At 39.5% G+C, this 14,101-nt stretch overlaps 1 protein-coding gene across 3 annotated transcripts; it reads left to right on the top strand.

Moving 5' to 3' along the window:
- The first annotated feature begins 9,884 nt into the window (after positions 1–9,884).
- Positions 9,885–13,827, top strand: LOC133830885 (uncharacterized). Of its 3 annotated transcripts, none has more exons than XM_062260990.1 (6): positions 9,890–10,607; positions 10,678–10,840; positions 10,935–11,028; positions 11,228–11,421; positions 11,991–12,102; positions 12,237–12,929. In XM_062260990.1, coding segments are annotated over exons 1-6 (624 nt in total). In that variant the 5' UTR covers positions 9,890–10,547; the 3' UTR covers positions 12,238–12,929. The 3 variants fall into 3 exon arrangements, with proteins under 3 accessions (XP_062116975.1, XP_062116974.1, XP_062116973.1); XM_062260989.1 differs by lacking the exon at positions 12,237–12,929 and adding an exon at positions 13,198–13,827 and having other exon boundaries at positions 9,892–10,607; XM_062260991.1 differs by lacking the exons at positions 11,991–12,102; positions 12,237–12,929 and adding an exon at positions 13,198–13,827 and having other exon boundaries at positions 9,885–10,607.
- Positions 13,828–14,101: the final 274 nt, after the last annotated feature.

The raw sequence follows: 14,101 nt of genomic DNA, 5'->3' as shown, positions 1-14,101 counted from the left end.
ACACTCGTTGTCATGTGAGAGACAAGGTATGTAGTGTCATTATTGATGGAGGTAGTTGTACTAATGTTGCTAGTGCTTCCATGGTTGCCAAGATGGGGCTTACAACACTTAGGCATCCTTGTCCATACAAATTGCAATGGCTGAATGATAGTGGTGAAGTGAGGGTTACAAAACAGGTGCTAGTCTCATTTCGAATTGGCAAGTATGAAGATGAGGTGTTGTGTGATGTGGTTCCCATGCAAGCTGGACACCTCCTTCTAGGAAGGCCTTGGCAATTTGATCGGCGGGTGCAGCATGACGGCTTCACCAACAAGTATTCATTCACATTCCGTCAACGAACAATCACTCTAGCGCCTTTGACACCAAAGCAAGTGTATGAAGATCAAGTGAGGTTGCAAAAATTGAGTGACAAAAAGAAAATGAGTGAGCAAAAAGAGAGTGAAAAGATGAATGAGAGTGAGGAAAAAGAGAGACAAAGAGAGAAAAGTGTGGAATCAAGTGAGAGAAAACAAAATAATTTTTATGCAAAAAAAAGTGAGGTTAAGAGAGCTTTGTGTACAAAACAGCCCATGATTTTACTCATGTATAAGGAGGCTCTTTTAAATACTAACCAACTTGATTCTTCGCTGCCAAGTGTTGTTGTGTCTATTTTGCAGGAATTTGAGGATGTGTTTCCTGAGAAAGTACCACATGGATTGCCACCTGTTCGAGGAATAGAACATCAAATTGATTTTGTTCCAGGTGCTTCCATCCCAAACCGACCAGCCTACAGAAGTAATCCTGATGAAACAAAGGAATTGCAAAGGCAAATTGAAGAATTGATGGAGAAAGGGCATGTGAGAGAAAGCATGAGCCCTTGTGCTGTTCCAGTGATTCTAGTTCCCAAGAAGGATGGAACATGGAGGATGTGTGTTGACTGTCGAGCCATCAACAATATAACGGTAAAATATCGACATCCCATTCCTCGTTTAGATGACATGTTAGATGAATTGCATGGTTCTTGTGTGTTTTCCAAAATTGATCTTAAAAGTGGGTATCATCAGATACGTATGAAAGAAGGGGATGAGTGGAAAACTGCTTTTAAAACTAAACATGGATTGTATGAGTGGTTAGTCATGCCTTTTGGACTAACTAATGCACCTAGCACTTTCATGCGCTTAATGAATCATGTATTGCGTGCTTTCATTGGAAAATTTGTGGTTGTGTATTTTGATGATATTCTTATTTATAGTAAGAATTTGCATGACCATGTTTTGCATTTGCATTCTGTTTTGGATGTTCTTAGGAAACAGAGTTTATATGCTAACCTCAGTAAGTGTACTTTCTGCACCGATAAGCTTGTTTTCCTAGGTTTTGTTGTAAGTGCCACAGGTATTCAGGTGGATGAAGAAAAGATCAAAGCCATCCAAGAGTGGCCGACCCCTACAACTATAGGTAATGTTAGAAGTTTTCATGGACTTGCTAGCTTCTACAGGAGGTTTGTGAAAAATTTTAGCACCATCGCCGCACCACTTACAGAAGTTATCAAAAAGAATGTGATATTTAAATGGGGTGAAGCTCAAGAGGAGGCATTTCAGCTACTGAAATACAAGCTTACTCATGCTCCTTTACTTGCTTTGCCTAACTTTTCTAACACTTTTGAAGTTGAATGTGATGCTTCTGGAATAGGTATTGGCGCTGTTCTTATGCAGGATGGGAGACCGCTTGCATACTTTAGCGAAAAGCTAAGTGGGGCTGCCCTCAATTACCCCACCTATGACAAAGAATTGTATGCACTAGTGCGTGCTTTAGAAACATGGCAGCACTATTTGTGGCCAAAGGAGTTTGTGATTCGCACAGATCATGAATCCTTGAAACATTTGAAAGGCCAACACAAGCTCAACAAGAGACATGCAAGATGGGTTGAGTTCATTGAGACATTTCCTTATGTCATTCGCTATAAACAAGGTAAGGAGAATGTGGTTGCTGATGCCCTTTCTCGCAGGTATGCCCTAATCTCCACTCTTGATGCTAAATTACTTGGGTTTGAACACATAAAGGAGCTGTATTCTGCTGACCATGATTTTGGGGAAATTTATGGTGTTTGTGAAAAATCTGCTGAAGGAAAATTTTATAGGGATGAGGGTTTCTTGTTTAGGGAGCATAGGTTGTGTGTACCTAATTGTTCTTTGAGAGATTTGCTAGTTAGAGAGTCCCACGGGGGAGGGTTGATGGGACATTTTGGAGTTGCTAAGACCCTAGCTATGTTGCAAGAGCACTTCTTTTGGCCCCACATGAAACGAGATGTTGAGCGAATTTGTGGTAGGTGTGTCACTTGTAGGCAAGCTAAATCAAGAGTTCAGCCAAATGGCCTTTACACACCCCTACCTACCCCTAGTTCACCATGGGTTGACATTTCAATGGATTTTGTGTTGGGTTTACCTAGAAGTAAGCGTGGGAGGGATTCAATCTTTGTGGTTGTAGACAGATTCTCTAAGATGGCTCATTTTATTCCTTGTCATAAAACTGATGATGCCTCTAACGTTGCAGATTTGTTCTTTAGGGAGATTGTGAGATTACATGGTATGCCTAGAACAATTGTATCAGATAGGGATGCCAAGTTCTTAAGCTATTTTTGGAAAACATTGTGGGGAAAACTTGGGACAAAACTATTATTTTCTACTACTTGTCACCCTCAAACCGATGGTCAAACAGAAGTAGTTAATAGGACCCTATCCACCTTGTTGAGGGCTATCATAAGTAAAAATATTAAGACTTGGGAAGATTGTTTGCCACATGTTGAGTTTGCTTATAATCGTTCAATGCATTCTGCTACTAAATTTTCACCATTTGAAATTGTTTATGGTTTTAATCCTCTAACTCCTTTGGATTTATCACCTTTACCTGTTTCTGAGCATTTGAATTTAGATGGCGAGAAGAAGGCAGAATTTGTGAAGAAAATCCATAAGAGGGCGCGACTCAACATAGAGAGAAGGACTGAACAATACATTAAGCAAGCTAACAAGGGTCGTCATAAGCAGGTTTTTGAGCCCGGTGATTGGGTATGGTTACACATGAGGAAAGAGCGATTCCCAACACAAAGGCATTCAAAATTGCTACCTCGAGGAGATGGTCCATTTCAAGTACTTGAAAGGATCAATGACAATGCCTACAGACTCGATTTACCAGGTGAGTATAATGTTAGTGCTACTTTTAATGTTTCTGATTTGAGTCCTTTTGATGCAGGTGACGATTTGAGGTCAAATCCTTCTAAAGTGGGGGGGAATGATGAGGACACCAAGACCCAAGTATCAAGTCAAGTTCCAGTTGGTCCAGTGACGAGGGCACGAGCCAAGAGATTCAAGGAAGAACTTAACAGCCTAGTCCACAAAGTCCTAAAACAAGAGGAGACCGTGGTCAACATTGAAGGAGAACAAAGACTTGTCTTACTCATCAAAGTTGACTGAGTTTAGGAACTTAATGAGTCTTTTATTTTTAGTCACGTTTTTTAGTATTTGTTTATTTTGTGATAAGTCAAACATTTGACTTGTGTGAGTCCAATAGGCCTTTTGTCTTTAATTTTCGGTTTTCATGAGGAAGACAAAAGGCTTGTCTTTAATTTCGGTTTTCATTAGGAAGACAAAGGGGCTGTCCTTAATTTTTCGGTTTCATTAGGAAGACCAAGGGTCTTGTTTTCATGTAATTTTCGTCCTTATAAGGACTGCCAAAACAATGTGAAAAATCAGATTATGTTGAATGAAATTGTGAGTTTATTTCTTCTTGAGTTCTTGAAGAAACTTTTGAACTTATCAAGGAGATTCCTTGTGACGTTCATCCTGACTTATCAAACGGATTCCATCCCCGTTTGTGGCGTCTTCCTCATACCAAGGTTCGTGCTTGGCTAAGCATTGGGTCGCGGTTCCATTCCAATCTCGTGTGTTCTTGGTGGCTGTTCCATATTTGGTGTCGGGTTTCGTCACACTTGTTGGCGTGGTTCGTATCAGACACCTTAGGTCGCACCCTCTGTTTAACCCACTGACTCCGGCCCGCTTAAACCGAGCTCAGTGCATAATAAGCTGTCATCGGATACCAGTGTCTGAGCCGTGCCAATTCCACAAGTTAACCGTGGCACACTTAGGCCATTGGTTTACAACTTACATGGCATAATACCATTCTTTCAATCATATATATCAGGGAGCCCTTAGTCCCATTCAAATATTCAACCGGGTGTAGTTTTCTTACCTTTAGCTTCTAGATGAATTAGTTACGAGCGATACTCCTTGAGCGCGATCCGATCCCCGAGCCCTAGCTTAGGACCTAGTCACAACCATGATGAAAGATACCATTAACAATCTTAAATGAGTTTCCAAACCAAGTTCTAGTCCCCGGAACATTGAACTTCACCAAATATGGTAAAAAGATTCAATCCCGAGCACCCTAGGTTAAATTCCCAAGCCTAAAATCTCAAAATCCCAAAATCCCTTAAGCGCCCCGGCATAGGCCACCCATGCCGCGGCATGGCCCCCAAACAGAACCATCTAAGGCACAAAAACAGGTAAGGGCCGCAACATTGCTGGACCATGCCGCGGCCCGCCCTCCTTCCTCAGCATGCAACAGCCTCGAAGGGCCGCGGCTCACCAAGAACCATGCCGCGACCCAACCCTTCGAACCCAGAAAAATCCACCATTTTCAATCTCTAAACCTCACCTTAAGCCATCCCAAAGCCCCCAACTCAAAACCAATTAATTACAACATCATTAGAATGATTTAAACAACACAATCCAACCAAAAATCCAGCCTAACACTCACCAAAATCCCAATTCCAATTTCTGGGATTCAAACCCACAAAACTCAAAACCAGCCATGAAAACTCTCAAATTCAACCATCAAACTTTAAATTAAACCTTACCTCAGCTATAGAATCATTTCTCCAAGGATCCCCTGGCCTATCTTCAGAGTTTTGAGCCTCAACCCCACCTTGAATGCCAAAACCACAACTATTAAAAAATCAGCCATTTCTCCTTAAATTTCTAACCTTAGAAACAAAAATTAATTCTTACCTTGGCTCTAATTCAACCCTTGATTAGTTCCTTGAGCTAATCCTCTGGTTCAGCCCTTCAATTCCCCCAAGTTTCAGTCAATTTCCCCCTTGAAAATCAGGGTTTTGCCTTTGCTAAGAGAGAGAAGGAGAGAAAGGTCGGTTTAAACTTGTGTCTACTATTTTCTAACATATTCCTTAAGTCTATCCTTAAGTTGTCAAACTAATCCCAAAGCTCGGGGTACCGGAAACATCCCCGAGGGCAAAACGGTAAAATCCCCCAATAATCCCGCCTAGACACCCTAAACTCAAATATATCTCCAATTATTTATTTCCATCACCCGATAGTCTAAATCACCACCCGATACCAAAAATACTCCTTGACTTATCCAAAGTCAATTATAATGCCCCATTGTGACTTTTCCCGCTATCTAGCCCTAGGATCGCCTCGAGTCGCCGGCTGCAGAATTATCCACATAATAATGTGGTTCTCACATATATAACATATTTATTTCATATTATCACATAATATCATCAATTGTCATATAATATCATTTAGGCACCATTAATCACATAATATCACATTCAAATAAGTACTATTCACTCTAATCCCAATTATGCCCTCCCAGCACACTAATCAAGGCCCTTAAGCCTTATTAGCAAATTTGGGTCGTTACAAATATAAAGCAAGAAAAGCTAATTCAGCAGCTGATGCATTATCCAGACAACACGAAGGATCGGTTTCCTTACTTACTACTGCTATTACTTCAGCTTGTTTTGATTTTTTGGAAGAATTAAGAAGAGAAAATACCACCTGTCCGGAATTACGTCGCCTCCATGCCCAGTTAGAAGATCACACACTCGATAGTTCAGACTACTCAATACGAGATGGGTTATTATACTACAAGCAGCGCCTCCGAGTGAGTACCCATTCTAATCTCAAGCAGTGACTTATGAAGGAATTCCATGAGACCCAGTGGGCGGACATGCTGGTTCGGAGCACACATTCTTACGGTTGATGTAACGACCCAAATTCGCTAATAAGGCTTAAGGGCCTTGATTAGTGTGCCTGGAGGGCATAATGGGAATTATGTGTGACTTTGATGAGTAATAGCATGATATATGACTATTTGAATATTTGAGACGCATGACTATGTGTGTTAGTATGCATGTAGGCCCTGATTAGGTTAGAAGGGCATAGCCGTAATTTTGGCCAGTATGGGCATAACTGTATTGATATATGTGATAATTGTTGAGACCACATTATTATGTGGATATATTCATGATCTGTGACTCGAGACGATCCTAGTGAGCAAAGTAGCGAAAAAGTCATGCCGGGGATTTATACCCGACTCGGGGTGAGCCCGGGGGTATAAATGGGAATTCAGTGAGTATATTGGAGTCTATTTTGACATCGAGGAATATAATTGGAGATTAATTAGGTATCGGGAATTAAGCGGGGAATATTAGAGACACTCGAGGAGTTAGTGGGAATTGGGGTGAAATGACTAAAATGCCCTTAAGTTAGTGGAAGTGGTAGAATGTAATAGAAGTCTGAAAAGAAAAGAAGGAGAAAGAAAAGGAAGGAAAAACAGAGCTGTTTTCCTAGGAGTCGGTTGGTGATATCCTTCACCATTTCTGGGCGTTTTCTTGGAGCAAAATTCAGAGGGGAGCTAGGTCAACTAAGCCATAAGGTTTCTGAGCTAAGCTTGAGGATTTGACAAGGGTTTAGAAAGGTTAGGCCATCACTTGAGGTAAAATTCTGTAATTCCTTCAGTTCTGGTTTTGGTGTTTAGCAAAGATATCTAAGATGTGTTGATGGGGAATTCTAGGGAAGTTGAAGCCAAGGGTTGAGGAAGAGCAAGCCAAGGAGGTCTAGAGGCAACTTGAGGTCGAAGTTCCATCAAAGGTATAAATTCTAAGCTTCTAACTCTGCTGAGTTTCTGAGCTTAGGGTCAGCTATGGTGAATTTTGAGATTAGGGATGCATGTGATTGGGTTTTGAGTATTTGGGGTGCTTGGGATGAGTGGAGTATGTTCATAAGGTTGTTTTTTAGTTTGGTGAAGTTTTGGAGAAGTTTTGGTTGAGTTTGGCTCGAGGAAATCGCAGGAGGGGAAACTGTGTTGGTGCCTGTTTGTGACTAGCGCTGTTGTAGCCTTTGGGCGCTGTAGCGCTGTTGTAGCCTTTGGGCGCTGTAGCGCTAGGCCATGCATGCTGAGGGGATTTTACTTCTGTTTGTAGCGCTGTAGCGCCCTCCAATGAGCACTGTAGTGCTACCCTGTCTTCTGAAAGGGATTTTAGGGTTATTTGCAAGGGATTTTGACCAAGGGTTTGGGGTTTGATTCCACCACCTTGTTTGGTGGAACTAGGACTTCCCGGGGGCTCGAGATTGGTCCCGAGGCTAGGTTTTGGACTTGAGGATTGATGATGACTTTGGCCTATGGTTGTGTTTAGGTGAGCGCTAGGGCTCGAGGGGGATCGTGCTCAAGGAGTCGAGTGATCAAAGCTAGCAAATCAAAAGGTAAGAAAACTGCACTCGGTTATATGATTGTGATGGGACTAAGTGCTCCCGATACTTGTATTATGTCAATGATGGTATTATGCCATGGGACATGTGATAGCGGCCTAAGGGTGTCGTACACAATATTTGTGCACAGGGCGCGGCTTGGCCAATGGTAGCCGAGGACAGCTTAATATTCACTGAGCTTGGTTTAAGCGAGCCGAAGTCAGTGGGATAACGGAGGGAGCGGCCTGAGGGCGCTAGCCCTAGTTATCATTTGTGAACTGTATATGATATGAGTTGATATGTTTAGTATGTGGGATACTTGATTATACTGAATGCTTATATGGTTGAGAATATGTGATGCAATATGAGATATTGATTTGCCTGTTGATTGCTTATGCTCTGTTGTTGTGTTTTCTTGCTGGGCCTTGGCTCACGGGTGCTACGTGGTGCAGGTAAAGGCAAGGGCAAGTTGGACCAATCCTGAGATGGAGAGCTGCGGGGTTGAATGTACATAGCCAGCTGTTTGATCGCCATGGTCAAGGAGTGAATCAAGATAGGGATTGCCTAACTATCTGTTTTGCCTTAATATGGTTTGATATTGTACTTAAACCTTATGACTTTTGTAAACGGCCTTTAAACTTATTATTTTTTTGGGATCCCGTGTAAACAGATAATGTTTCTTAATGAAAAATGTGACTTTTGAGACCAAAACATTTTAACCCTAGTTCCTTTATAGTTTCAATAGCATGTTTTCAGTTAAACGACTTGATTAGCAAGTCTAGCACCTTATAAACACACAGTATAACGGTCTTGGCTATCTAGGGCGTTACAGTTGAGCGCCAATTTTTTTTTGGCCAGGTATGAAAACTGAAGTGTAAAAATTTGTGCAAGCGTGTGTGATCTGTCAGACAGTGAAATACTCATCTGCTGCCCCCTATGGGTTGCTACAACCACTGGAACTTCCAGAACGCGTTTGGGAGGATCTAGCCATGGATTTTATTGTGGGGTTACCAAACTCTTTTGGGGTCACTAACATCTTGGTGGTAGTGGATCGCTTTACCAAATATGCTCATTTTGGGGCCCTGCCAAATCATTATTCAGCCACCAAGGTCGCTGAACTCTTTTCTCATATGGTGATACGTTTACATGGCATGCCAAGGTCTATTATGTCGGATCGCGACCCGATTTTTACTAGTGCATTTTGGAAAAATTTATTCGAGTTAATGGGTACTACATTGAAAATGAGCTCTTCATACCATCCTCAAACAGATGGTCAAACGGAAGTGACTAATTGCTATTTGGAACAATACCTCCGGGCATTCACAGCTAAAAATCCTAAGCAATGGAGTAAGTTTCTATCTTGGGCTGAATACCATTATAATACTAGTCAACACTCAGCTATTGGTATGACCCCTTTTCAAGCTGTCTATGGGCGAACTCCTCCAACTATTACTTCTTCCACTCGGGGTACCACAACCATTCAAGCTGTCGAAGAGGACTTGCTAGCCAGAGATGTCATCCTTTAGCAACTGAAGAAAAATCTACTACAAGCTCAGAACCGTATGAGACAACAAGCTAATAAGAAGCGTCGGGATATTGAGTTCAAACTTGGCAATTTGGTATTAGTTAAGCTACAGCCATATCGACAAGCAACAGTGGCTAAGCGTCTCCACTCTAAGCTCTGTAGAAGGTACTTTGGTCCTTTTCCAATCAAAGCTAGGGTGGGTTCTGTTGCCTACACCCTCGAATTACCAACAGGTAGTCGCATTCACCCGACCTTCCATGTCTTTTTGCTTAAACCATTTTATGGTAGTGCTCCACCTACTTGTTACCCACTCCCTAATCTTGCTATCAACAACAAACCTGTTCCTCAAGCCATCTTAGCTACTCGCCTCCATCACAACAAACCACAAGTGTTGGTTCAGTGGTCTTTGAGTGCTCCGGAAGATGCGACTTGGGAAGACTTTCCAGAATTCTGCCAACTTTATGACCTTACCAACCTTGAGGACAAGGTCGTTTTCGAGCAAGGGAGTAGTGTTAGCCCAACCCAATTGGCAGGCCCAATAACTTTGGACCCAAGAGAGATTCAAGTGAAGATTAGAGGCTGGATAGAGGATGCTATCCAAAAGGAAGAATCGACCCCTTCATCTGAGAAAGAAGACAACAACAAGGAAGATAAAACCACCAAACCAGGGATGGCGAGAGAGTGCGTGCGCATGAGACCCCGATGGCTCCAAGAGTTTGTTAGGATGGAGCAACGCTGAGTTGTGGCTGGAGATTAATACTTTCTGTTTTTTTTTTTTTTTTTATCTTCCTAATTGCTTGATATAAATAGACAATTTGTAATTAGAAAATGGATGTTGAATGAAATAGCAAGAGATTGCTTGGGAGATTCGCCTTGTCTCGAAGAAGGCTCTCTACTATCAACTTGAATGGTCTTTCCACATCAAACAAATACCTCCACTTTGACCCACTTTGTCAACAACAAACTTACTAGCAAACCCGAAACGAATCCGAAGATATTCCAATTGCACGTGAGTGCTTAAAGTTTCAGATAAAAAAAATGAGATCCAGTTGAAGCTCTCGTACATGGGCATTAAGGGCGTCGAACGTTCGGTCACCATCCATTCCCCGAATGTTCCAAAGAAAGAGACTCATGGTGCCCGGCAGCCGTGCGTAGTAGGCGCCGCCGGTAGAGTAGAGAGAGAAGTTTCATTGCCAACCACGGGGAGTAAAGCATTTGAAACCGGGATGTCCACAGAAATGCCCTCAGTAGATGAAGGAACCACATGGTTAGGGTCCAGAGGTTCCTCTTGTATTTTTTTTTTTATCAAAATCAACCACCAAAGGAGACACACAGGGTTACTTAGTTAGGCTAGATTCTACCTTGAAATATGACGTGGGTATATTTGGACATTTATAAATAAATAAATAATATATACAAGAGATAAGAATCTCAACGGGTATAAACGGAAAGCAAAAGCGGGAAAATTTGAACATTGGAGCAAGAGGAAAAGCGTGAAAATGGAGGACTCGGGTGCAATCCTCTGCCATATCTCTATGCTCAAGGACATGCTCGATCAAGTAACTTTCTTCTATTTCTTCCTTTTTTTCTCTATAATTCTCATTCCGAAAATATCTTAATTTGAACCAGGTCAATCAAGGAATCGAGGACAATATCCAGATAACTCGGGAGATCGAATCGGAGATCGTCAAATGCTCGGAATCGGAAAAAGCTATGGCCTCCAGAGAATCCGATCTCACCAAGACGCTTTACGTCTCTCAATTTCAGATTAACAGCTTGCTTACTCTCACTCGTAATTATTTTTAATTTACTTAATTTCTATTCTTTTACTAATCAAAATGCATGTATATGTGTGTAACTTTGATTTTATTTTATTTTCTTTGTAGATAGTTCAAGAAGCTCTTTGGAATCTTTGGACAAGCAATTGAGTAGTTTAAGAATGAAACGGGATGACACACTGAAGAGAATCAGTAATAAGCAGTAAGTAATTCACTAAAATTTGGTCTGGATTCATTATTGCAATGAATTAGGAGATTTTCCTATTGTTGAGAAAGATTCATTGTTTGAATTTGAGGCCAGTTGTAGGATCTGTAGAGTATGAAACGCATGTTTGTATGTAGTATTGTGATAATTCCTGTAAAAATAAAGCACTGTCTTTATAAAGTGATTTGATGTCTAGAGATGGGTTTGTGAAGAAGTGCCTAGAGTTTCAGAGTGATTTTGGCAAGAATGATGATCTAAGGACCATGCTTTCAGAGAAAGAGTTTATTGAGATTGAAGTTTGTATATTGGATAAGAAGAGCAATATGTTAAAGAATTCAATGCAGGCATTTGTGGAAGAAATTCTTGAAGATCTTCATAATTGCAATTGCGGTAATTTCTTATTTGTTGTTCATGCATGGTTTAGTTCTTATGTTAATTTAGCACCTTGTTGAAATTCTTATTTTATTTTGTCAGTTTGGATTTGATTCATTATTTGCATAAATTAATCAAACCAAATCTTAAATTTGGTTTCATTTCATCTTTTGCTGTGCCGTCATAACTTATCAAACTTTGTTTTCGTAGAAGTATAAAATTTCAATAATGTGATGACCACACATGCCCAATTTTAGCGTCAGATTGTTTTATTTTCATAGCTTTGTTCTTCATTAAGCTAAGCTAAGTATAGTCGAGTAACAAGTTCATAATAATGTAGGCTTCTGCTTATCTTAGAATGATCTTAAATTGCTGTCTCAGAAGAATTAAATATATATATATTCTTATTTCTTGTTTTTTTTTTCTTTCAGCATTTTTGAATTGTCTTTACCTTCATGTTTTGAACACCGTGGGTTTATTTTAGTTTGTTTTTACTTTTATTTTTCTGTATAAGTGGTGGTCGATTACAATTATTGCTATTAAATTCTTGACTCGCTCTGATCTATTGCAATTCTTCCCAAATGAAGCTTTACAACTTGAGATAGAGAAAGGAAATCAGGAAAATCAGAAATTGGTCAAAGATATTGATAATTTGAAAATTACCTTGCTTTCTACTATCATAATCGAGGATGATCAGTGGTAAAGTCTCTTATTCCCTTAAATCCATCATTCACTATGTTGTGTTTATGTATCACCTTTTTCTGTTCATTTCTACCTTGCTTTCTACTAGTATCCATCATTTCTGTTCATTCATTATGTGTCACCTTTTACAGAAATTAGAAAACTACTATATTGGTGTGGTTTGTTTATTGGGGTTTGACTTTGAAGGATGTTGGAACGATAAGCATTTGATTGAAATGGGATAGTTAACCATTTAAGGGTAGGAGATGAGTGAAAAGTGATGAACATTAAAGGCGGAAAGCAAATACCACGTTAGTGTCAGCTGCTGTAAACAGAGCAAAAATGGAAAAACAACAGAATGTGGTTTGCACAACAACATGACACAAGACAAGGACATCTTAGAGTACGACAACACAAGAAGATATAGATGCTTTTCCTTCTCACTACATCTGTAATTTTGGAGGATGATGAGACTTCTTCGGTATCTTAGGCCCCAGCCAACCCTTTGCTATGGTTCTGTGAGCTGTTATTAACTTATCTGAGTATATTAAGAATGCAGTCAAGTAGATATTTCAGGAGAACTATCATGTTCTTCTTCGTATCCTGGAAGTGACAATGCGGTTATTTTCACTAGGCCTTTCTGGTTCTATTAGACAATTTACATTAAGTTTACCCGTGCCAATGCCCATTCAAATATGCCTTGACGAATAGATCTGTCTCAGCCTCTTGTTGATGACTGATGAGAGTGATGAGGTCCATTGGGTGATAGTATTCTATGTTTTCCTTAACCTTAATGATGTACAGACAGCTTGCCCCCCGCTAAAATCTGGAGAGATATTTCTACACACACGCTTTCCTTCCACATTTTATTTTTCAAATTCTACTTTAAGTTTAGCACAGCTGGAATAATTGTATGTGGAAAAAAAATAACCAAATATATCAATGCGACACATAAATATGAAATGAATAAATTAATGTTTAAGAACACCTACTTTCCAACATGTATTATATATATATATTGTCTTTTTGCATTATTTTTTGCTTAATTTATGAGAGATTTCACATGTTATTGATGTTCTAAGAAAATTCACAAGTTATTTGATTTTATGACAGAACCAAATGATGTACAGACAGCTGAAAGTGTACCAGAAAAGAAAAATGAACAAGGTTGGCGATGATCGTGGGTTAATATGCCGAGATTAACCAATAGAGTTAAAAATTCCTGTACTATAACTGTAAAGCATTTCAGCAGTTTAATTTTGATTTTTCCGGAGACTGAGGTAGAACAAAAGATAGAAAAAGAAGTTCTCTCCTGGCAATAATAATGCAGAAGTAGGGGCCTGAAAAAGAAGGAAAACAAAAGTGCCAAAAATCATTCTATAGGCGGAATTGATTGATTTCTTTTTCCTTAGTCTAGTTAGTTTAGCCACTGTTAAGATTCATGAGTTTCAAAATCAATTGATAATAAGTGTAGGATTAGTCTTATAACTATCCTCAAATCGAAACGGTCTTTTAGATGTGAGGCACTGTTATGGACAATACCAGTTTTTCTCCTTAGGGCAGTGGTTTTCGTTGAAATCCTTGAAATAGTTGGAAGCTTGACTTTGCAGCAGCCTCTTGGATAAATAAGGTAAGCCTTAGTTTGGCCTACGGTGTATTATTAGGATTAGATGGAATGGAATGGATTACATTTTTTTTCCCTCTATTTGGTTAGAAACAAAGAGAACATATGCTTGATATTGTTTTCTGTTTTTTATTTTCAAAATTGCGTTTCCAGAAATGAGAACAAAAATTAGTTTTTGTAGTTTAAAAAAAAATGTGTTTGGTTAATGTTTTCTAAAAGCAATTTTTTAGTTTTTTTTTTTTTTTTTTTAAATCTTAAATAAAAATTAATAAATATATTTATAAAGAGAAAAATATTTTAAAATTTTGAAATAAATAATGAGATAAAGTAATGTGAAAAAAAATGATGAAAAATAAGAAGAGAGAGAGTAAGGAGAGAAATTTTAAGGAAGAA

The sequence above is a fragment of the Humulus lupulus genome, chromosome 4, assembly GCF_963169125.1.
Source record: "Humulus lupulus chromosome 4, drHumLupu1.1, whole genome shotgun sequence".
In the NCBI taxonomy this organism is placed as follows: domain Eukaryota; kingdom Viridiplantae; phylum Streptophyta; class Magnoliopsida; order Rosales; family Cannabaceae; genus Humulus; species Humulus lupulus.
This window is presented reverse-complemented; position numbering and strand designations above follow the sequence as displayed.